The 24,165-nt window shown below is 44.8% G+C and overlaps 1 protein-coding gene across 2 annotated transcripts; it reads right to left on the bottom strand.

Moving 5' to 3' along the window:
- Positions 1 to 1,200: 1,200 nt before the first annotated feature.
- LOC147901903 (uncharacterized) lies at positions 1,201 to 23,867 on the bottom strand. Of its 2 annotated transcripts, XM_087375105.1 has the most exons (7): positions 22,450 to 23,867; positions 21,210 to 21,750; positions 20,806 to 21,092; positions 10,930 to 11,103; positions 10,641 to 10,798; positions 1,846 to 1,956; positions 1,201 to 1,721 (listed from the first exon to the last, which is right to left on the bottom strand). In XM_087375105.1, exons 1-7 carry the CDS (start codon positions 22,552 to 22,554, stop codon positions 1,661 to 1,663), a joined length of 1,437 nt encoding a protein of 478 aa, XP_087231231.1. In that variant the 5' UTR covers positions 22,555 to 23,867; the 3' UTR covers positions 1,201 to 1,660. The 2 variants fall into 2 exon arrangements, with proteins under 2 accessions (XP_087231231.1, XP_087231230.1); XM_087375104.1 differs by having other exon boundaries at positions 1,202 to 1,721; positions 20,806 to 21,750.
- Between the last annotated feature and the right edge of the window lie 298 nt (positions 23,868 to 24,165).

Raw genomic sequence — 24,165 nt, 5'->3', positions numbered from 1 at the left:
TGAGCTGGATTACTAACGTCAAGAAGAATCAATGATGATTACTTAAAATCAATTGTAACCTAGTATATAATTAATGCTCTTACATTACTACAAAATATATGTAACCACCATAATTAACAAGCAACTAAGGATTACACTTTCAACTAAGGATTACACTTTGAGGTATGATTGAATATGAAATCGAAGCATTGTCCATGCAAACATCACAATAAATATCAATGAGGTATCATATTTATGAAAGCCATTGAATGAGGAGACAACTTTGATCCAAAAACTCCATGTTGATAGCAATGGTGACTTTGACGGTTCACGGACCATGCAAACTTCTTTTGATTACAAATAGAAGAAAGATGGTGCAAGAGAATCTCACATGGAACACCGTGCACACATGGACATGTACGCTCCGAGAGAGAGAGAGAGAGAGAGAGAGAACCTAAGTGCATGCATAGAGAGAGAGAGAGAGAGAACTTAAGTGCATGCATCGAATGAATTACCACCTACCCAACAATTGTAGAACCGAAGGACAAGTATCGTAAAGAGAGAGAGAGAGAGAGAGAGAGAGAGAGAGAGAGAGAGAACCTAAGTGCATGCATCCAATGAATTACCACCTACCCAACAATTGTAGAACCAAAGGATAAGTATCATAAAGCATTTCGTTTGAACTTATTTTTCCCATCACTTGACCAGAGTGAATTGGGCATTAGATTCTATTTCCAATTTCAATTTTTCCTACCAGGAAATTATTTACAAATATAAGACCCTCACAAATATTTTTCCTTACCTTTCACAGACACTCAAGTCTGGCTTCCATAGTCTTGACCTCGCACTTGGATCAAACAGAAGTTGGGAGCAGATATAATGTCTCGTAAATGAACAAAGGCCTCCTGGTCCCATTCCCTTAATCATATTTCATTTAAACGTACTAAATTAACGAAGCTGACAGTATCCAGTAAAAATATATTAAGTCTTTGTATCATGATCTTCCTCTGGATAAATATACCCAAACTGATCTTGTGAAGGCAAAACAAACATCGGTTCGAATCTATGATCTTAAGGTAAGAACCATATACTACTATGACATCCCCCAACATCATCCATGCCCAGACGCTGGGAGTAGACTATTGTATAAACAAATCCTTGTGCACACACCCACACACAGACAGTCGACCAATCATTTATACAGCGCTCTTCGTTCCGAGTTTGTCAAAACCCTGAAGTCGCACAAAGTTCATGCATGCAAAATCTACTTACAGACGACTATAAGAAAGGAAAGCACAACACGACTGGTCACATATAAATACAAATAACTTCAAACCTTCCATCAAAATTGGCTGTGTTATGAATTGCCATTAACACACCACCCTGAATCCTCTTCACGCTTCCTCCAAGCAAAGCTCTCAAGACCAGTTCGAAGAGGGGGCATTAACTGGCCCATAATTTCAAGCTTCAACCAGCACCCGACTTTTTACAATTGTTGTTTTGAACTCTTACTTCTCGAATCACATTTACCAGGCACTTAAGTAGTCATACTAAAGCAACTGCAGCATGAAACCTGGCCCGTAATTTCATGCTTAACCAACACCCAACTTTTTACATAGATGTTCCAGAGTTAATTCTTCAATCAAACTGCACAATAAAACCGATTATTCTTCCAGAGTAATCACACTAAATCATCTGCAGCCCTGAGCTCACAAACATCACCCCGACATAAAGGGCATACCCTGTAGAAGCACAAGACAACACTCCAAGCCATTAAAGAATGCACTTGGGCAAGACAGAAAATGCATGTTGAAAATACCATACACAAGCCATCAGTAAGGGTTAAAACGCATGCAGTTGACCTACCTATGAACCTCTCGCAGCCATTTGTCTATACAGGTCACATGATATTCATGATGGCAAGGTAAAATTCGCACTTGATCTCCTTCTTCATATTCCACGAGGCATATGTGGCATCTGCAAGATATAAAGACAGAACATGTGCCCATGTAAGGAATATGCTAGTCACCATTTCTCACCACTAAGCACCTGTGGATCTTTGAAAAGAATTGAGATATTCAACCTCTACCATCCCACTACAAAGATCTGTGCCAATCCAAATAATGTATGTAACCTGTTGGAAAACCACAGCTTCTTTATCCATGTTCACCACTTCAAATATACATCTACAACAGTCAAGATGAAATAGAGAAAAAGACACAGCACGTAATTGGGTTTGACCTAAGCCCTCACCTCCCCCCCTGCCCTCCCTTTTCAAAGCTAATATTTTATTATATTAGTGCATTCAAATTGATGTTGAAAGATTGTTCTTATCAGGAGCCTGAAACCTCACTCCCCTGGCAGCTTCAACCTGCATCGCCACAGAATTAGGGCAACCCAACTATTTATAGGCAAGGGAAGGCCTAGAAGCCGGCTCACCTGAGCGGTAGCCTGTAGTGCTAGCTGACCTGGCCAACTACTCCTACCAGCCACATTGCACGAGTTGACCCATGGACTCCGGTGTCCCATCTAGAAATCTCTGGATTCTAATGTGTGTTTGCAATGCAGTCTAGGACATTCTGCTACAATCGGTGAGAACTATCTAGGAGACCTATATAGCTATGCAAACATTTGATCAAGCTATGGAACATTGATGATGCCTTGCTAGATATGTCATTCATTCATGACCACAGCCACTGTCTAGAGGCACGATTGGATGACTACCTAAAAGAGATCCAAAACACATGTGGAGAGCCAACAGGTTCAAAGGGCAGACAAAGCATTTGATGATGATTACATGCCAGCCACTGATGATTTGATAATTTGCTCATCATGGACCAGTGGATGCCACTGTGATGAGTTCTCACTCTCTTACATCAACTCCCAGTAGCATGAGGGCACAATTCATGGATGTACAAGGCTTTGTTCATCTGCGACCTTCATGTGGATGACCCAAGCTCAAGGACTGGCATGGAGAACATAGGCAAGCAAATTCGCCAGTAGATTGCTAGAGGCGAGCAGCCCATGGCCTAAGCCTTCATGATATGTGTGAAGCAGAAAAAAATTAAAAGGACAAGAGCAAGCGGCCCATGCCTTCCCATAGGCACTATGGCAATGACGATGACAATGATGCCTCTAGTCAATGCACCTTAGAGGGGACACCAACCTCAGACGCAAGGGATCACAGAGAAGACCAAAAGAGCGACGTGCCTGGGTCGACCAGCAAGCAATTGTCCACACTAATGGGAACTCCTTAAAAGGCTAACTCTATTTATTTGCGCCTAAGGCAGAGGCAGCAAACACTCTGCTGCTCATAAGGCAACTTAATCAATCTAATGATGATAAAATATACAATGATTCCCATGGACAGTATGAGACTTTCCCTTTAGCAGGGAACACACTGTGGTTGCAACTACTGGCTTGGGAAAGCACAATGAATTGACAAGTTTGAGCACACATACCTATTCAAATGGTATACCCAAAGTTGAATCCTCAATTTGTGAGAATTTGCCAGTGACAAGCCTATATAGAAAAGTAAAATGTACACACGCCATTCCCACAACAATGAAGCATTTGTGCACTTTAATCTTTGCCACTACGATAGGTATGTGTAAGTACAATGTTCATCATGAAGAGCATGCACTTTCATCAGATATGAAGGGAACACCAAGGAATGCCAATTGTTTTTTGTTTTAAAAGAATATTGCTATGATGATTGACTTAATTAGCTATGGCAGTATCCTTGAGCAATGGGATCTAATATATTGGAATTCATGAGGGCTCCAGATTTGGATCTCCTTCTGGATAAACACCTAAGGTTCCCATTTGGCAACCGTCTAAACCCGTAGCAGGAAATTGTTGTACCAACCCTAGAATCCATGATCAAAGAATGTTAATGGTTCACAACTTGGGATATCACACCCCATACCCCATAGTTTCATAAGTCCCTCATTTTGTAGCTTTCTAGCTTTCATTAATTTAGCTAACATGTCATGACAAGAGAAATGATTATTTAGTTAATTAATAGTCATTAGAACTTTATTATTGTTAGGCGCCAATTTGATGGTGCGGTTATATGTTTGTATTTATGATCGATCAAGCGGTGTAAATAGTACCGCCAAAACTATGTAACATTGGCCAATGATTAGTAATAAAGATGTGCACACACGAGTCTAGGTCCTAGGGGCAATAGGAAAGGGAAAGGGTGCATTAGAGTGCATTGAATGGTAGGTGCATGGGTCATAGGCTAAGGGTAGGTGTAAATGGGAAGATGGAACTTGAGTGATCTCAAGGGACATTAATGAAAGGGGATCACCCTTTCATTGTGAATCTCACGTAGCATTCTTTCTACCACATTGCATTCATCCGTCATCTCTCTCCCACCTTGCATGTAGGTCGAAAAAGAAACAAGTACTCTCACGAGGGCGCTCTTCCCCATTGGAGGGCCAATCAGCATTCAAATTCTGCATGCATTGCACACATTTGCATTTTCGAAAAGCGTGGATCTTCACATTTGGTATCAGAGCGGCGACGATCCACGAACGGGACGAGGAGAGGGCGACAGTTGTGAACGACGGAAGTCGCAAGAGAGGTTGGCGGAAAAGGATCACGATCGACCGATCTCGAGGTTCTGAGACAAGGGGTTTTTTCGGAAAAATTTTGGCCTTCAACGGCGAACGGCGAACGGGGTGCTCTCTTTTGCGCCCCCCCCCCCCCCCCCAATGTGAATGTACCCTTAAACCGTGAGAAAAAGGGATTCCCGTTCTACCTAACCGGAAGTCGGATCGGAATAAGATTTTAAGGGAGTGATCCACCCATAAAGCAACCCCTATAACGGTATCTAGAGCTCCAATCCGCTCAAAACAAGTAGCCCAAACGGAGCGTACCAGTTTACAGCAGAAATACAAGAAGAAAAGCTTCAAAGGGAAGGGAAAGGAGGTCATTTTAAGTGTCTTCTCAACACAAACGAAGCGGGAGTCGGATAAGTACCACCACCTCTACAACACTTGAAGTTTGTTGTAAAATAAACCTTCTTTTTTTGAAATTACAGCAAGACATTTTCTCTCTTGTATTAATAAAAGGAAAGAATGGAAGGGGAAGGGACATATAACAATGAGCTTATTCCTTTTCCTCCATTACCCCAAGGAGAGAGAGAAAGAACACCTTCACCCCCTCTTGAAGAGGAAGGATTAGGTGAGAGTTATACACATCTTGAGTATGATAACCCACAAATAGATTTACAGCAGTCTCTCCTTCAAGAACCTACTGATAGGGAGTTCTCCTTTCGTAATGAAAGAAGAAATGAGACCAGCCAAGAACAAGGTGATGAGTTCACACCTTTAACTCAAAACCCAATACACATGGATTCTAATCCAAGTGCAAGAGGAAGAGAGGAGACTCCTGTTGATAAGCTGGTTTTCCAGCTTAGCAATATGATTGAGCAGTCCATTATGACAAGATTAGGGACTAAGAGGACTTTAAACTTCGGGGATGAAGAGTTGAGTAACCCTTCTACGAGGTCCAAATTCCAACCGCGAGAGAGAATTGAGTTCCCCAAATATGATGGGGCAAGGGAGGCTGACAAAATCCTCAATTGGATTCGTCATTTTGAGCTATACTTTGCCCATCAAGACAAGACCGAGCAAGAGAAGCTTGCTCTTGCCACATTGCATCTGCAGAAGGATGCTCTAATGTGGTGGTCCTTGTCACAAACAGGAAAAGAGCCTATTCATGAATGGGCTAAATTTGTGGAGCAACTAAAACCACTTTCATGCCACCGAGGCATGAAGAGAACCTAACCTTTCGTTGGGAGAGGTTTAGGCAGTTCGATAATGAGAGTAATGCAGATTTTACAGCCAGATTTTGGAAACTCTCTCTAGAGTTACCCGAAAAGAGTGAGGAAGATAGGAAAAAGAAGTATTTAGCAGCTTTAAGCCCAAAAGTAAGGTACGAGGTTGAAATGTTTAACCCGACCACGCTTAAGGACCTCACTAAGCTGGCTGAAATAGCCGAGAGAAAATTGAATCCTCGTAAACCCTTCAATAAGGAGTATGGGTCATCATCTAAGACCAATAATATACCCACTTTTAGGAAACCAAACCGGTTTAAGAATAATAAAGGGAAGGGTAAAGCTCTTGTAAGGAATGTGAATAGCCAATCACGTCCTGGATGGGTGCCATTTCCTTCTATGACTGACGAAGAGAAGAGGAAGTTGATTAAGGAAGGAAAATGTTTCGGTTGTAAGAAACATAAGCCAGGGCACGTATGGCATAAGTGTCCCGTTCTCTTGGCTAAGATTGCCAAGACGAATTCAGTAAAAGGGAAAGCCAAGGCATCCAAGCAGGAGGGTGAGGCTTCTACCTTGTCACCTTAGAGCTTATGAGGATCGATTTTCAAGAGATGACTCATTCGAATTGCCCATGGAGAGAGAAGATGATCATGCCATAGACTTAGAGCCAGGAGCTTCCCCTCCATGTAGAGCCCCATATAGGATGAACAGGATAGAAATGGAGGAGGTAGAAAAACAAATTGAAGATCTGTTGCAAAAAGGCCTGATTCGACCAAGCAGTTCTCCATTTGGAGCACCTGTATTATTGGTTAAGAAGAAGGATGAATCATATCGTATGTGTATAGATTACCGTGCTTTGAATAAACTTACGATTAAGAACCGGTATCCGATTCCAAGAGTGGATGATTTATTGGATATGCTTAAAGGTGCTAAAGTTTTTAGCAAATTGGATTTGAAATCTGGTTATCATCAACTTCGTATGAAAGCTGGGCATGAACATAAGACAGCTTTTCGCACTCTCACTGGACATTATGAGTTTTTGGTCATGCCTTTTGGCCTAACTAATGCTCCAGCCACTTTTAGTAGGCTGATGAGAAGGGTTTTGCGACCCTACTTGGGAAAATTTGTCATAGTCTTTTTTTATGACATTTTAGTGTTCAGCCAGAATGAGGAAGAGCATAAGGATCACCTTGCTAAGGTGATGGAGCTCCTAAGGAAGGATCGATTGTTCCTAAATATCAAGAAGAGTGAGTTTTTCAAGACAGAAATAGAGTATTTGGGACACATTGTGTCTGCCGAGGGAATTCGGGTTGACTCTAAAAAGGTCAAGGCCATAATTGAATGGCCAATACCCAAAAGCATACATGAGCTGAGATCCTTCCTAGGGATGTGTAGTTATTATCGCAGATTCATTAAGAATTTTGCACGTCTTGCTTCCCCACTAACAGATTTGTTGAAGAAGCATTCCTTGTATGAGTGGGGAGAGGTTCACCAGGTAGCTTTTGAGGAGCTTAAGAGAACATTAGTGACTGCACCAGTGTTAACACTTCCGGACATGGACAAAGAGTTCTTTGTTGTATGTACGGATGCAAGTGGTACCTCGATTGGGGCAGTGTTGATGCAAGGAGGGCATCCCATTGCCTATGAGAGTAGAAAACTTCAAGGGGCTGAATTGAAATATATCACGTATGAGAAGGAGTTATTGGCAGTCATTCATGCTCTAAAGTTATGGAAGCATTATTTATATGGTTCTGCTTTCAAGATTAAGACTGACCATCAAAGTATCAAGCACTTGTTCTCTCAACCCATTGTCTCTTCAAGACAAATCAAATGGGCTGAATATATTCAATCCTTTGGGCAACCAAATATCGAATATCAGCCGGGAAAGGAGAATTTAGTAGCTGATGCTTTGAGTAGACGGCCCCAAGTTAATCACGTTTCTGTGATTAAGGAGAAATCATTAGGAGCAATGGTTGAAGCTTATCCTTTAGATGAGGACTTCGCTGACATTTATGGGAAGATTCAACGTAATGAGGTTGGGGATTTAGAAGCTTATTCCATCGTGGATGGATACTTATTTTTGGGACGTGCCATATGTGTACCCAAAACATTTCGGTATCTAGTCATGAGTGAGTTACATGCGAGTCCATATTCTGGACATAGAGGTATTAGAGGAACCATTGACAATATTGAGAGATACTTCCATTGGCCTAAACTTCGCAAAGAAGTTTCGACCTTTGTTCAACAATGTGACGTATGTCAGCGCATTAAATCTGACACAAGTAAGACTGCTGGTCTTTTGCAGCCTTTGCCTATTCCTTCGGAAAGGTGGGAACACATTACAATGGATTTTGTGTCTGGTTTCCCCAAGGTTGGTCAGTTTGAGCAGATTTTCACTGTTATAGATAGGCTGAGTAAACAAGCTCATTTTATTCCCTGTAAAAAAAGAGTTGTCTGCTCCTGAAACAGCAAGGTTATTCATTAGGGAAATCTTCAGGTTACATGGGTTACCAAAATCCATTGTATCCGATAATGATGGCCGTTTCATTAGCAACTTTTGGACAGCTCTATTAGAGAATCTCGGAACCAAACTGAAATTTACTACAGCCTTCCATCCTCAAGGAGATGGACAAAGTGAGAATGCCAATCAAACCATAATTACTTTACTTCGAGCTTATGTCCATGACCAACCTAGAAGGTGGCCAGAGTTCTTACCCATGTTAGAGTTTGCTTATAATAACACTGTACATACTTCCACCAAGAAAGCCCCATTTGAAATCATCTATGGGCAATGTTTACCCACTCCAATAACACACTTGGGGGAGCGAATTTTTGCCGCTGACCAGTTTGCTGAGGATATGTCACAGGTTATTGAGCAGGTAAAAGAACATATTAAGAAGGCCCAGGTTCAACAATCCAAGGCAGCCAATAAAAAAAGAAAAGAAGTTTATTACAAGGAGGATGATTGGGTTTTATTGAAGATTGATAAAAGAAGAATCAAGTCAGTGAGAGGAAGTACCAAACATGTCAAGCTAGCACCGAAGTTTTATGGTCCATTTCAGATTTCAGCAGCTTTATATCCAGAAGAAGGATCCAGAGCGTATGAGCTGAAGTTACCAGCCCACTGGCGTATGAAGAACATCTTTCATGTGAGCAATTTGAAGAGATACCATGGCGATACTTCTGCGTTTTTGGATACTCAGCAGCAAGAAGAACCTGAACTTGAAGATGGGACTGAAGTTCTTACTCCGGAACAGATCGTATACCATAAAGAGAAGAGTACTCGTGGAAAGAAGAGATATATGTATTTACTGAAGTTTAAAAACCAGCCAGCTAGTGATGCACAATGGATGGAAGAAGAGTTCTTTACAGATTTTCCACAGATACTCGCAGATTACAAAGAGGCGATGCAATGGCAGAAGTAACAAGAGAAAGTGCACATAAGAGGAAGAGACAAGCAATAATCCAGAAGAGGACTTCTGCTCATTCAAGCAGGAGGGAGTGTCATGACAAGAGAAATGATTATTTAGTTAATTAATAGTCATTAGAACTTTATTATTGTTAGGCGCCAATTTGATGGTGCGGTTATATGTTTGTATTTATGATCGATCAAGCGGTGTAAATAGTACCGCCAAAACTATGTAACATTGGCCAATGATTAGTAATAAAGATGTGCACACACGAGTCTAGGTCCTAGGGGCAATAGGAAAGGGAAAGGGTGCATTAGAGTGCATTGAATGGTAGGTGCATGGGTCATAGGCTAAGGGTAGGTGTAAATGGGAAGATGGAACTTGAGTGATCTCAAGGGACATTAATGAAAGGGTATCACCCTTTCATTGTGAATCTCACGTAGCATTCTTTCTACCACATTGCATTCATCCGTCATCTCTCTCCCACCTTGCATGTAGGTCGAAAAAGAAACAAGTACTCTCACGAGGGCGCTCTTCCCCATTGGAGGGCCAATCGGCATTCAAATTCTGCATGCATTGCACACATTTGCATTTTCGAAAAGCGTGGATCTTCACATAACAGACCCACTAACCATAATGTACGTCTAATGGACCAATTAAGCCAATTCCTTACATGTTATTGTCTGGCAGTGAGGAGAATTATCAACGTAACTCTCTTTCAATATATGCACTCAATATTTTCCTTTGTTTATGGGATCGTGTTGTGATTAGCACAATTGTTAAAAAATCCAGGAGTGCCAAACCTTTCCAATTTATTCAGCCCTACCCAGCACCATACCTTCTGCCTAGAGATCCCAACATGATATCCCTCCTGCTCACATCACTAATATCTGACAATGGTTCTCTTTCAATGTTTACACATTTATAATTTTCCTTGTATGGATTGTTATGCAATTTGCACACTTAACCAAAGCTTCACAATTATCAACAACTCCTAAGCACCAACCTTCTCACCAATATATTCAGCCATACCCAACACCTTTTGTACCCCCAACCCTTTCCCCCTCAAATTATGCTACTTAATTGACCACTACCATACCTTGTGCTTTATGCCACTCAAGCTTTGTCTGTTCACTGCACAATACTTAATATATTCTTATTTTTTCAAATCAAGGGACATTAACAGATTCCATTAGCTACTACAGCTGCCACACACACTTCCTTTCTACCTACAGTGTTCACTCACTAACAGCACGTCTTATCTAATATAACTCTGTTTCACATTCACAACAATATCAATATTTCACTTTCAATACCTTAACAATCCATCAAGTGCGATGTAGATGGGGAGAGCTTGGGATTCAATCACGCTCCCATTGCTCTACAGACTCAATGCTTACATATGAGGCGGATTCAACTGCCTGATAGATCTATATAATAAGATACAACCAGGATTTACTTACTGTAATGCATCCTCTTCGACATTCTCTGCGATTTCAGCTCTCTTATGAATTCTCACAGGTATCGACTCCACAACAGAATCGGGTGCTGGAAGTGACCCTAAGGATAATCCCGCCGATTGAGATAATGCAAGTGATTGCCGATGAATTTCGTCCAGGACCTTCAAAGAAAATTTGCATGCCATTAGCTTTAAAGGAAAAAAGAGAATAGGTATTGTACTCTAGCTTCATAGTAAGGCATGTGAGCTTCATCAGGATACAGCACAATAAGTGCTGCAACTCAGAAGCATACCTGAAAGAGTGCTTCTGCTAGCATTATGATCCGTGAAATGCTTGCTCTGGTGTTTGTCTCTTCAGGGGCTCGAACTGATTCATGAGAGCGTCTAATGCTCTGCTGACGTACACAGGGCCTTGCATGACCTGTCACACCCTCAAACCTGGTACTCAACCTTTGTAAAGCCCATACCTGTTCAAGGATTCAAAAATACTATTCAGTATATCTGTGCATCAAGTGTCACAAGCAAAATCCGAGCCTTGCATGACCTGGCACACCCTCAAACCTGATACTCAACCTTTGTAAACCCCTGTTACAATTCGTGCATTAAGTGTCACACGCAAAATCCTCATCAAAACCCAACTGATGTCTTGGATTCCAGTTGAAGTTAGATACAAACCACAGGAAATACTTAGGGAAGCACCTGAAAACAAGGGCCCCTAGTAGGCACTGCACAACCATTGGATCACATCACAATAGTCTTCACCTTATTATAATCACCCACAAGGAAATTTTACATCATGCATAGAAGGGACAAGCAGCTGAGCAGCACCCAACAGCATGTATACACCACTGTCCAACCATGCACAACCCCCACACATACATTTGTACAACAGCTGAGCCCCCTTTATAGGGCTCTGGGCAGCCCTACAGGTGTGTCGTCCCACCTAGCCTGGTCGGCCATAGACAGCATGGGGTCCGCCCCCTATGATCAGCTGTTCGGTGCCCTAGCAGGCTGGCCGCCTAGGAGAGGCTGAGCCTATATATATGCCTCCACCCTCCCCTCATTTCCCATCTCAGTATGGTGCCTTGTGGAGCCTTCTGAAGCAGCCTTGTGGAGCTGTCTTGTGAGCCCCTTGGCTGTCCATTTCAGTAGAGGTTTTCCCCAGTTGGCTGTGGGGTTTTGGCTTGAGATCACTTGCAGTTTTTCTCATCTCTCACTCCTTTCTTGTTTTGTGTGTGTGGTTGGCTCTCTCTCTCACTCTACCATTCATTTCCACTGCACTTCTCACATGGTATCAGAGCCACGATTGGCTTGAGACCCGAGGAGCGGAGGAAGCATTGAGCCAGCACACGGAGAGTATAAAGAAAGTTCGTGGAGACAAATAAAACAACATTGAAGACTAATGATAGCTGAAGAAGAAATATATATCACCAAAGGAACTCAATACAAGATAAGAAATATCTGAGAAAGAAACTGTGGAGGGAGCAAACAGCAGTCCTCCAGAACAGCCAACTGAAGTGGGCTCTGCACTAGCTCCACTAGCTGGAACTGAACCAGATCTGGGTCAGTAACCTATTGCCAAAAGAGCAAAGGTTTGCTGCAGATCTGGAGAAAATAATACAGCAGCAGTAGAGATATAAGTCGATCCTGATCTGGAGCAGCAGCAGGAGAGGATGATGGAGCTGAAGCAGAGGAGGCAGAGACGCTGAAGCTGAGGCAGAGGAGGCAAAGATGCTGGAGCTGAGGCAAAGGAGGCATAGATGCTGAAGCGGAAGCAGGAGTGGAGGCAGAGAATGCTGGAGAGGATGCAGGAATGGAGGCAGAGGAAGCAGAGGCAGCAGCAATACTGGAGCGCACGCGTGCAGCAGCCTGTTCCAGAAAAGGTAAGTGAGTAGCCAGGGGGCTACAGCCTTTTATAGGCCTGACCTATCTGGTCGGTTAGGTCGGCCAGTTCTGGTCGGCCAGTTTTGGTTGGCCAGTTATGGCCTTTTTGGCCATTTATTTGGCCCTGACCTTGGTGTTTGGAGATTTGCCAGTTTTGGCCTTTCTGGCCAGTTGTTTGGCCTTGGCCTCTGCATTTGGAGATTGCCTGTCTTAACACCCCCTCTCAATGTCCAAGGTAGAATGGTTCCAGGGCTAATCAAAAAATGGTTCCAGGGGTGATCTATCTTCTTCATCAGCCTCTTTTTTTTTTCTTTTTTTCTTTTTTCTTTTTACAAGAGGGTTTTCATTTAGATGTAGATGCCTACAAAGTAGGTTTTCATCTTCGCAATCAGAAAGTACAGAAAGAGAGGTACTTAAGGAGTATAAGGAGAAGGAGGCGGTACACCAATCCCAAGCCGTGGGCTAAGATGCTCAAGAATAGGTCGGTTAACCGGCTTGGTAAGAATGTCAACATGATTATCAGCAGCTAGAACATATATCAATCGAATAGTACCCAATTCCACTTGCTCGTGAGTAAAATGACAGTGTACGCCAACATGTTTGGTGCGGTTGGAGAAAATGGATTGCCGACGAGAGCGATGGCACTTTTGTTGTCAACGTAGAGGACCATTCGTTCAATACAAGGAAAGTGTAGCTCTACCAGAAATTGCCGAAGATATATGGCCTCTGTGGTACAATCATACAAGGCTCGGTATTCAGCCTCAGTAGAAGATCCAGCAACAGTTTCTTGTTTGCGGCTAGACCAAGAAATAGGTGCCGAGCCGAACGAGAAAATGTAGCCGCCATGAGAACGGCGATTGTCCGAGTCGCCAACCCAATCGGAATTAGTGTATCCCTGTAGTGTTAGTCCTAGTCTGAAATGTAAACCAAGAGTAAGTACCACGTATGAACTGCAAGATACGAATACATGCATGCCAATGAGTGTGCTTGGGTTCATTAAAGTACTGACTGAGAATAGAAACTGAGTAAGAAAGATCCGGACGAGTGTGAATGAGCCAAAGCAGCTTGCCAACAACCTGACGATAGAGATGTTCATCAAAGGGAGGAGACTCCAAGTCTTTTGAGAGCTTGACTGTGGGATCCAAGGAAGTGGCAGCTAGCTTAGGCTCGTGGGAAATGATCTGATCAAGGAGTTGAAGAGCATATTACTGTTGAGAAACAAAGATACCACCAGAATGCTGAACAACTTCCATGCCCAAGAAATAGGAGAGAAGACCGAGATCGGTCACCTCGAATGTGGTACTGAGTTGTGTTTTAATGAATTGAAGTGTGGTGGTAATAGAGCCCAAAAGCAAAAGATCATCCACGTAAAGTAAGATAAAACAGACCCCCTCTGAAGATTGATGTATATATAAATTCGGATCAAAAGGAGTGGAATGAAACCCATTAGTTTTGAGGAAGATGTCTATTCGGTGGACCCAGGACCGAGGTGCTTGTTTAAGCCCATAAAGAGCTTTGCATAGACGGCCTCAAAAGGCGTCATGTTCGGGATGGGCTGAGTAGGGCAACGATTAAGGAGATAGACAAAAGTATTCACAACTTCTGGCCAGAGACGTTCAGGCAACTCGGCTGCAAAAAGCATGGAACGTGCCATGTTCATGACTGTGCGCTGTCTCCGTTCGACACGAGCATTTTGGGAGGGCGAATTGGGAGATGTAAGATGGCGTTGGATACCATGCTCGTGAAGGAAGTGAGTGAATTCATGGGAAATGAATTCACCACCATTATTTCTACGAGCAATCCAATAGGCTTCCCCGTTTGATTCATGACCAATCGAGCCCAAGTAGCAAAGAAGGAAAAAATGTCAGATTTCTCTTTCATGAAGAACACCCATTGATATCGAGAGTAATCATCCACAATTAAGAAGAAATATTGTGAGCCATTCAATGAAGGAACTGGAGATTTGCCACTAATATCGAGGTGGATTAGACGCAATATTTCATTGGCTCGAGAAGTGAAATGAGAAGGAAAAGGAGTTCAGCTTTGTTTGCCTAATTGGCATGGACGGCAAATATCTTTGGCTCGCGATAATTTAGGTAGGCCATCAACCAGATGATCCCGAGACATTTTATATAAAGAGTCATAGGACAAATGTCCCAGACGATAATGCCACAATCATTCTGTGTCAGTTGGATCTTTCAAGGTAGCGAGACCATAAAGCCGATGAAACTCAGAGCCGGTATTGGAGGGAGTCTCACGAAATTGTGTTATGAGGTACAGACCATGAGGTTGGGCTTCGCCTCGAGCTAAAAGGAGTACTGATGTCTCATCTATGATTTCGACATGCATCTTTGTAAATAGCACCGTGCGGCCAAGAAGGCAAAGTTGATGGACGGAAAGAAGATTGACCCCTAATTGGGGGACATAAAACACTTGATCCAATTGAGCAAGATTGGGGCCTTTGTCAGTATCAAATGTGATTGAACCAACGCCACGAATAGGAGCGACAGAGTTATTGCCACAACGGACTCCCCGTGTTGCCGGTTGGCGAGAAATGAAGAGATCATGATGAGGGGTCATATGATGAGTGGCTCCACTATCCACAATCCAAGGGGCTTTAGGGCCACATGGAAGAGTATGAAATGCTGATCCAGATATGGATGGGGAGGAGTCAAGCTCGGTGATATGGATCAAGGCTTGAGAAGTGAAGTCTAGAGAATCTCCAATGGACCAGTCAGACAGGCCTTCGGGAGTGATGAAAGGAGGGGATGGGGTGAAATGATTAGTGACATGGCCCTGTGGTCTCCAAAGGCCAGCGTTAGGTGGAGGAGGACCACTCCTAGGGCGCCAACGAGGTGGCAGAGGAGTCGTGGTGGGAGGCTGTGGCAGAATGCCTTTGGCGCGACATTCGTCATCAACATGCCCAACTCTCTGGCAATGCTGACACAGCCGGTCCTTTTTGGGAAGGTTGTGCCAGGCGGGTTTAATACCAAAGAAGTTTTTGGAGTCAGGAGTGGGAGAGGGCTTCCTGGAGCTGAGTGATCTTTTTGAATCCCGGAGAGAAGAGCCCCCTCTGAAGCAAGAACACTATGTTTTTGGTGGACCTGAGAGTAGAGTTACGGGGAAGGGTTTCCCCTTGATGAGGAGCTTCCATAGGGTCTGGCAGAGATTAGCACAGGGCCTCATTCGTGCACAGCCCAGATGCAGAGAGGAGTTTGGCAGGAGGCTTTAGATGGACTCTTCGATGTGGATCCCTTTGAGGGAGAGGCATTGGGTGGCCCAGAGAGTGCCCCGGGATGTCTGTTCCAGGTTTTGGACGCGGTTATGGTCCAGTTTGCGGCCGAGGAAGATAGCCTACTTCTTCTGGCTGGCTGCCCACGGAGGCTTGCAAATCGGCCCGTGGTTGGAGCAGATGTGGGTGGAGGGGCAGTGTAATGTTGCTCTGCTCGTTTTCTGGAGACGATCCCGCAGAAGGAGAGAGAGGAGAGAGAGAGAGGGAGAGGAGAGGAGGGAGCAGAAGGAGAGAGAGGGGAGAGGAGGATTTGACTTACTATCAGGAGCAAGAGCGACAAATAAGATTTGACTTACGAGAAGAATGAAAAGGACTTATGAGAAGAAAGTATCGAGAAGAATGTAGGAGCCCAGTGGCATGGGAGAAGATGGAGGATGAGAAGCCACTGCAGGAAAGATGGTAGTGGAAGATATGAGAGGGATGGGAGGGAAGGAAGAATGAGAACCGAAAGCAAACTCATTGTCTGACCAATTTCTCCTTTCTCGTCTACGAGTATTCACATGCATGTATGGATCTGTGTCCTCATGATTACTCGTTCCTATGCCTTGCATAACAGATGGAGTTGCACCAAGGGAATAGGGCAACATACCTTGCACTGATTCTTGTGGGATAGGCATTGTCGAATAACCCATTGTCCTCATGCCGGCCTGTCCTCTTTCGTCAGGGTATACTTGTTCTTCGTCGGCACCGAACTTGAAATGTTGCTCTGCTTCTTCCGAGTTGAATAGAGGTCCTTGTTGACCTATCGGAGAAAAACGTGGAGAAGAAGAAGCATGAGGTGTGCGGGTACCTGCTTCAAGTTCCTTCCATTTCTGAAATTCAGCAAATTCTTTAGAGAGTTTGGAGAGGTATTCATCACCTTCGATCCTTGCAGACTCTCTCTCGACATATGACGAGGGTGGTGGTTGAATAGAGGTCGATTCGGGCTGAGATCACTTCGGGGAAGAAGGAGAAGACATCTTCAGTTGATGATCTATCTTCCAAGCTTTCCAGGTCAAGGCTCAGGGGTTGATGGGCACACCTTGCTCTGATACCATATAAAGAAAGTTCTTGGAGACAAATAAAACAACACTGAAGACTAATGATAGCTGAAGAAGAAATATATATCACCAAAGGAACTCAATACAAGATAAGAAATATCTGAGAAAGAAACTGTGGAGGGAGCAAACAGCAGTCCTCCAGAACAGCCAACTGAAGTGGGCTCTGCACTAGCTCCACTAGCTGGAACTGAACCAGATCTGGGTCAGTAACCTATTGCCAGAAGAGCAAAGGTTTGCTGCAGATCTGGAGAAAATAATACAGCAGCAGTAGAGATATAAGTCGATGCTGATCTGGAGCAGCAGCAGGAGAGGATGATGGAGCTGAAGCAGAGGAGAAGCTGAAGCAGAGGAGGCAGAGATGCTAGAGCTGAGGCAGAGGAGGCAGAGATGCTGAAGCGGAAGCAGGAGTGGAGGCAGAGAATGCTGATGAGGATGCAGGAGTGGAGGCAGAGGAAGCAGAGGCAGCAGCAATACTGGAGCGCAGGTGTGCAGCAGCCTGTTCCAGAAAAGGTAAGTGAGTAGCCAGGGGGCTACAGCCTTTATAGGCCTGACCTATCTGGTCAGCCAGATCTGGTCGGTTAGGTCGGCCAGTTCTGGTCGGCCAGTTTTGGTTGGCCAGTTATGGCCTTTTTGGCCATTTATTTGGCCCTGACCTTGGTGTTTGGAGATTTGCCAGTTTTGGCCTTTCTGGCCAGTTGTTTGGCCCTGGCCTCTGCATTTGGAGATTGCCTGTCTTAACAGAGAGGAGGTTTAGCGTGCAGTTCGGAGGTGTCTTTGAGGAGGAGCGTGTGCAAGGAGTGGACTGTTCGGATGTCCAGCAAAGGGTGACTTTGAAGGGTGTTTTCAGATCACAGAGGAGGTGTACCAGAGGGACAGATAGCGAGGTGTGGAGGTGCATTGGGCTGTCAGCCCCTTCATCCTCTTCCCCAGCCCTCTCCTTTCTTCAACCTTATGTTCCCTTCTTCTATCCCATCCATCTTCTCTTTCAGTTCAGCTTCCTCTTCACTCCGACATGGCAGCTTTGACCAAGATGGCAGAGAACAAGACTAGAATTCTAATGTTGCCCACATTCCCAATTGACCGGTAGTGGGATAGGCTCAATTACGATGTCTGGCAGGTGATGATGGAGTCTATGTTACAATCATAGATCTGGCAGATTTCATCTTGATAGGTGTTGCCAGACCAGATCCCCTTGCTAAGGACCTTGGCATCCTGTAGCTGTGTCAACTCTGGGACCGTGTCAATGCAAAGGTAAGATCATTCATTTTCCTTAATTGTACTCCTCAGGAGATCAATCACGTAATGCACATGATAGTGGCCAAGAGTGTATGGGAGCTTTTGGCGTCCATGTAATAATCAAACCTCTCCTATGAGAACAGTTTCCCTAGAAGTCTAGATGCGGTTGTTGGATCCCAAGAAGTCTTCATCAATGCGGTACCACACCAAAAAGTTACAAGAACTTCAGCAAGAGATCCTCCAATTGGGGAAGCAAATATCATCCGAGGACATCCCTAACTCTATTGTCCCAGTTATCTCTCAGTATGGGGCCATCTATTCGTCCTTGATCACCAGTGGTAGGATGAATGAGTTGACCTGGTCAGCCTCAGGCTTTAGCAGCTGAGCACAAAAGCAGAGAGCAATTGACAGCTGAGGAACGAGAAGCACTCAAGGCACCCCGTACGTGTAACCGATGTGGTCAAAAAGGTCATTATAGGCGGCAGTGTCACCAAAGGAACGTTGAGGGGCCCAGTAACCAGTTGGCCAAGTGTTCCTCCCTGCAACAACATATACTCCAGTCTTCTAGTAGCACAGAGCAGGTGCTACCAGCAGGAATTCCGGATCCCAATGGAGGATTGCTTGCTTGTTTGTGGCAGCGAGACCTGCCAATCAAGTGCAAGAGGAAGGGAGTCCTTTATCGAGGCAGGCTTTCAGGTAAGACCTCGAGCCACCAGGAGTCATTCCCGCTAACTCAAGTGGCAGTACATTATCTGTATGTATTTTGTTTGGACGTTGTGACCTGGCAGATCTAGAGGGTCTCCTAGTGTTCTGTTGCAGCTATTGTCTGATGCTGCTGGAGATCCGGATGGATTAGCAGATTGCTAGTGCAGGAATCCAGACACAGTTGATTGATCCTTGTGAGTTGTTCTATGCCTGTTGTCATTGGAGCACTGAAGTTCATCGATCTAGCGACCGTGTACCAGTTTGGACTTGAGAGGGGGCTATCTGTCTCTGAGATATAAGTGCCCATACAAGGAAGCAGACCTTGCACCAGTGGCAGTATCAGTTGGATTATTGCTTCAGTACCTTCTATTGGAGTCATGTACCAATACCAGCAGTTGGATTGTTGTACCAAATGACCCAATGTACCAGTACCAAACTAGAGGAGTGTACCTAGCACCAGTAGCCTGGGATCAACAGTTCCAGGTTTCCAGTGATCGTGCTGAGGCAGTTTGCACCAAGAGGGGGCTTCTTCGACAGTACCTGTGGTGTTCTTCAACGATGGAGTATCACACAATGGACTCCTCCAGCTGTTCCAGCAGCACACCCAGCTCCCTGGCATCTCTGTTCCATCCAGGAGCTGACAGGATTGTTAGAGGTCAACATCTCCTGATGTCACCTAGAGAGAGAGGGCCTAGCTTGTGGGTGTACCCACCTGTAAGTGAGGCTAGAGTAGATGAGTGGGGCATGTGGTGTGGGTGTGCCTGCCCCCCGTGAGAGTAGGACTGTGTGGCTTTCCAGTGCCTCTTGTGGGTCCATGCGGTGCCACGTTGGCCATGGAGGTTCCCAAGAGGGGTGCGGAGCTGTGTGGGCAGGCCTGCCCTGTTGTGCTGCCACGGGTCAGCCCCTAGGTGCCTCTTATGGGCCCTATTTGTGGGCTGTGCAGCAGAGGGTGGGCCAACCTGCAGGTCGGCCACCCTGATTGGTTGCAGCCCTCACATAGGCTAGGGCGTGAGCCCCTTTTATAGGGTTGTGGGCAGCCCTACAGGTGGGTCCGCCCTAGACAGCATGGAGTCGGCCCCCTATGATCAGCTGGCCAGTGCCCTAGCAGGCTGGCCAACTAGGGGAGGCTGAACCTATATATGCCTCCCCCCTCCACTCATTTCCCATCTGTGGTGCCTTGTGGAGCCTTGTGGGGCAGCCTTGTGGAGCTGTCTTGTGAGCCCCTTGGCTGTCCATTTCAGTAGACTTTCCCCAATTGGCCTGAGATCACTTGCAGTTGCTCTCATCTCTCACTCTTTCTTGTTTTGTGTGTGGTTGGCTCTCTCTCTCTCTCTCTTCCGTTCATTTCCGCTGCACTACTCACAGGCTCATCAAAAAATAATCCAAATTCTATTCATACAACAGAACACTCCTAGTGAAGACTAGAGTCTGATCAAATACTTCTATACGAAAAATACTCAGACAATACCTGGTAGCTGTTAGGGCAATGCACCACTTGGGGGAGAGGGAGGTGGTGGGTGAAGCTTGGAAAAGGATTCACAAGGTGAAACTTGAAGGTCCAGCAGAACATTAGTCAAGTTACAAGGAACAGTGGCCAAACTCAAGGATGACAATAACAATCACCAGATCTTTTCACAGCAGTGAATACTTTAAAGCAAGATAAGCATGCCGTATGCTGTATAAAAATCCCCAACAAGGTGAAACTTGAAGGTCCAGCAGAACATTAGTCAAGTTACAAGGAACAGTGGCCAAACTCAAGGATGACAATAACAATCACCAGATCTTTTCACAGCAGTGAATACTTTAAAGCAAGATAAGCATGCCGTATGCTGTATAAAAATCCCCAAAAAAGGGAAAAATAAATACCACTTTGTGCACATTATAGATGCATTTTGAGACATAACATAACAAACAAGCCATAATGGACACCAATAGCTCTCAAACTGTACCCTCTATCACTCCCCCACGTGGTCAAGCCCTAAATTAGTGGGCAATGATAACAAGAAACAAACCTGTGATCTGAATCGACGCCTCCTTTCATCCAAATTCAAGCTTCTGTTTCTGTGGTAATAACGGCCTTCTCTCTCCGAATGGGCTCTTCCGTCTTCACCAACCCTCCTGTTTGATACTGCAGATCCATCATCATCATAAGGGAACAGTACAGGCTCTTCATTCTCAATGAAACCTCGCTGATAACCCACGGGGCGATGTGATGCAGCTCTGGTTAATGCATCCCAAAACCTTCTGCCACTATTCCTTCGGGCTTCCCTTCCACTAGCTTCTCCTCGGGAAACAGCAGCTGAGGATCCAGAAGAGAAAAGTGATCCTGAGACGAAGCTCCCGTGTGAGCGAGAATCTCCAATGAAATCATATGTGGAATTACTTTCAAGGTTCTCAGATAGAGCTGAATGCATACGCTGTGAAGTCCCCCTTCCCCAATTCAGCGTTGTAGATAATGGACGCGCACGAGGTTGCAAAGACTGATCATTTGTATCATTTGCTGCAGAATTAGAATATTCAAAAGTATTGGTCTCCAATGCACTGTCCAGTCTCCTCCTTCGAACCCTGGGTGCAGGGTCTAATGTTGAGCTCCTTTCAGCCTCTTCCACATAAGATGATGGGAGCAAACCTGCATACCTCCGCAAGTGCTCATGCATTTCTTCCACGCTATGTTGCCGGAATCTTGCCTCACTTGCACCAAGTAAGCTCTCATTCTCTCCGAGGTGAAATCTTGTCAAGGGATCAATGTCAAGATGCCTTGTCACTGGACGTCTTCTAGTGGATGGCTGGTCCCTTATTTCTGAAACACCAGTAGCTTCTTGTTTAACATGCAGTCTGGGATCACAGTTCAACTCGCCTGCACCACTACTGGAGCCAACAAACAAAGGGACGGCAGGGACTTGCTCAACTGCACCACTAGAGAAGATGCTGTTTTCCGAGGCTGAAGAATCAGATGCCTGTTCAGAGTGCAATACAGTTTAAAAGATCTTTTATTAAAAACATAAACTCTTTCTCCTGACCACTAACCATGCTTGTGAACACAGCATGAAGCATTCATAAACAGATTCAACTGTAAAAAACTATCGAGTAAACCAAAAAATGTAGCACTTTTGACAAAAGACTGCCACATTAAGTTTCACGGTCAATGCAGAAGATTCGCTATTGCAACAATCAGGAAAAACCTGCCCCTAGCTTTACTTGCCAAAAACTGTTTGGCGTTTAAGTTAGCCTTTATATTGGAGTTAAATTCTAGGCATCTACTACGCGATTTCAGCACTCAGGACCCATTACATTGAAGCTTCGTTCTTGTTTTTTCATTAAGAAAAGAAGTTTTCTTCTTACTCGTTGAGGGCCACCGAAACACACAACTATCTTGAAACTTTCCTCCGTGTGTTTATTATAACTGCACTCTCCTTTCCCAGTACAAGAAGAAAGCAGACTTACGACAGAACCAGATTGCAGCTGGTATGCACGTCCTATGGAAGAACTCATATCTCGGACCACATATTCCGCGCATAAAAAGCGGAACATAATCAAAATCTCTCTCAAAATGTCGTAGTACGAATGATCGAGTTTGCAACAATAGAGCAAATAACAAACACCGTCAAGAATTGAAGCCCAAATGAAGGTTTACGAAGCCTGCGACAGGCACGCACCTTCGAACCGTAGGTGCAACAGCAAGAAGAAGGGGGGCTTTGTTGCGGTTCTTGCCCGTCCGAATGATGACCATCCACAGCACAACGGCTGCTCCCCAGCCCCATGAACCGTGTTGGGAGCTTCAAGAAAAGCGATGAGAAGAGCAGCAGGGGCGGGAGGAGCAGTTTTCCGAGCTGCTGCTATGAGGAAAAGGCAAAGGAAGTGCAGCAGAGCAAGGCCATGATACGAGACCGGGGGGGGGTAAGCAAAAATGGGTTGGAGGGAGATGTGAAGATGGAGCGAGTTGAAGAGAGGAGCAGTGTTTGAACTGTGAAAGGGCTTCTTGATGATTGCTAATTACAACACCCTAATGCTGAATTGCCGGTAATCTCTCTTGCAATTATTGGCTTGTCAAGTCTTTGCAAAGGAATCTCTCTTGTAATTTAGTCTGATTTGTCTAATCTCCCTCTAATTTGTCTAATCTGGTGCTCCTCTCAATCTCTTTGCCTCTGCATGTTATGGTGCTAATCTTGCTGCATTCTCTCAGATTCAGAAGTACAATCAGATCTGCCTCTGTAAAAACCCTCTGTAAGATAGTGTGCTCTCACCGTAGTCTTTTGAATTTTCCTTGTTGTTTACGATCTTGGTGCTACTCTAACCTGAACGCTAGCTAAAATCTGTTGTTAGTGTGCTCTCACTGTAGTCTTTTGCTTGTTGTATACAATCTTCATGCTACTGTCTAATTTGTATGTAAATCTGATGCTAGGTAGCCTCTGTTGTTAGTGTACTCTCGCTGTAATCTTTTGCTTGTTGATGCTACCCTCTAATCTCTATGTCTAGCTAGCCTCTGTTATAATATTATCTGCCAAATGGGGTGCTAGACTCCTCTCTCTCTCTCTCTCTCTCTCTCTCTCTCTCTCTGTGTCTTCTCTGTGTCTGCTTGTGGGTAATGTGTCAATGTGATGTTTGCCCTACTCCCCCTGTACTTTCCGAATCTTCACTTTCTGCTTTTATTTGCGTCTCTGCACCTGCGTCGCCTGCTCGCTCCTTTCTTTCGTCCTTGTTACTCTGCCCTTTTCTCTTTCCTGGTTTATCCTTCTGCCGGGAGACCCTCTGTCTCTCTCTCTCTCTCTCTCTCTCTCTCTGTGCCTGCAACTTTGGGGACCCTCCCTCTGTTCGCTACACCCCTTCTGCCGATTTGAAGTTTCTGTTGTATTTATCAAACACTCTCTGTCTCTCTCTATCCTACTGCCTAGTACCCAGGTCCCTTTGTCTGATGTGCCTGCCCGAGGAGGATGGCCTTAACAACTTTTATTACGATTTCACATGGCTTCCCGCCGACACCCAAGTGGTTGCGCCTCGACGCCAAGCCTGCTCCGGCCCCGCCATGGTTGTATCAACTTTCAAGGATAGAAAAGCAGCAACCAGTTACTAGAGAGCCGGCAGCCATCTTATATGCAATCCACACGTGCCACTCGTGCGAAACTAGTCTACGTTGGCAAGCCAGACGTGCCACTCGTGCGAAACCACTGTTGGAACTTGGTGCGCAATCAGATCTCGACGTGCCCTTCTAAAAGAAAAGGAAATAATACATATATATATAAATTCCTCACTCAAAGGCTCTCTCTCTCTCTATGCCTCACTAGGAAGGCATCCCGACGCATTCGCACACGAGCAACCAGCTAGGTGCTGAGCTGCTCCTAATTCACAAATCATCAATATACAACCTTGAGCAC

The sequence above is a fragment of the Dipteris shenzhenensis genome, chromosome 5, assembly GCF_047967505.1.
Source record: "Dipteris shenzhenensis isolate YYH24624 ecotype China chromosome 5, Dip_SZ_1.0, whole genome shotgun sequence".
Lineage (NCBI taxonomy): Eukaryota > Viridiplantae > Streptophyta > Polypodiopsida > Gleicheniales > Dipteridaceae > Dipteris > Dipteris shenzhenensis.
This window is presented reverse-complemented; position numbering and strand designations above follow the sequence as displayed.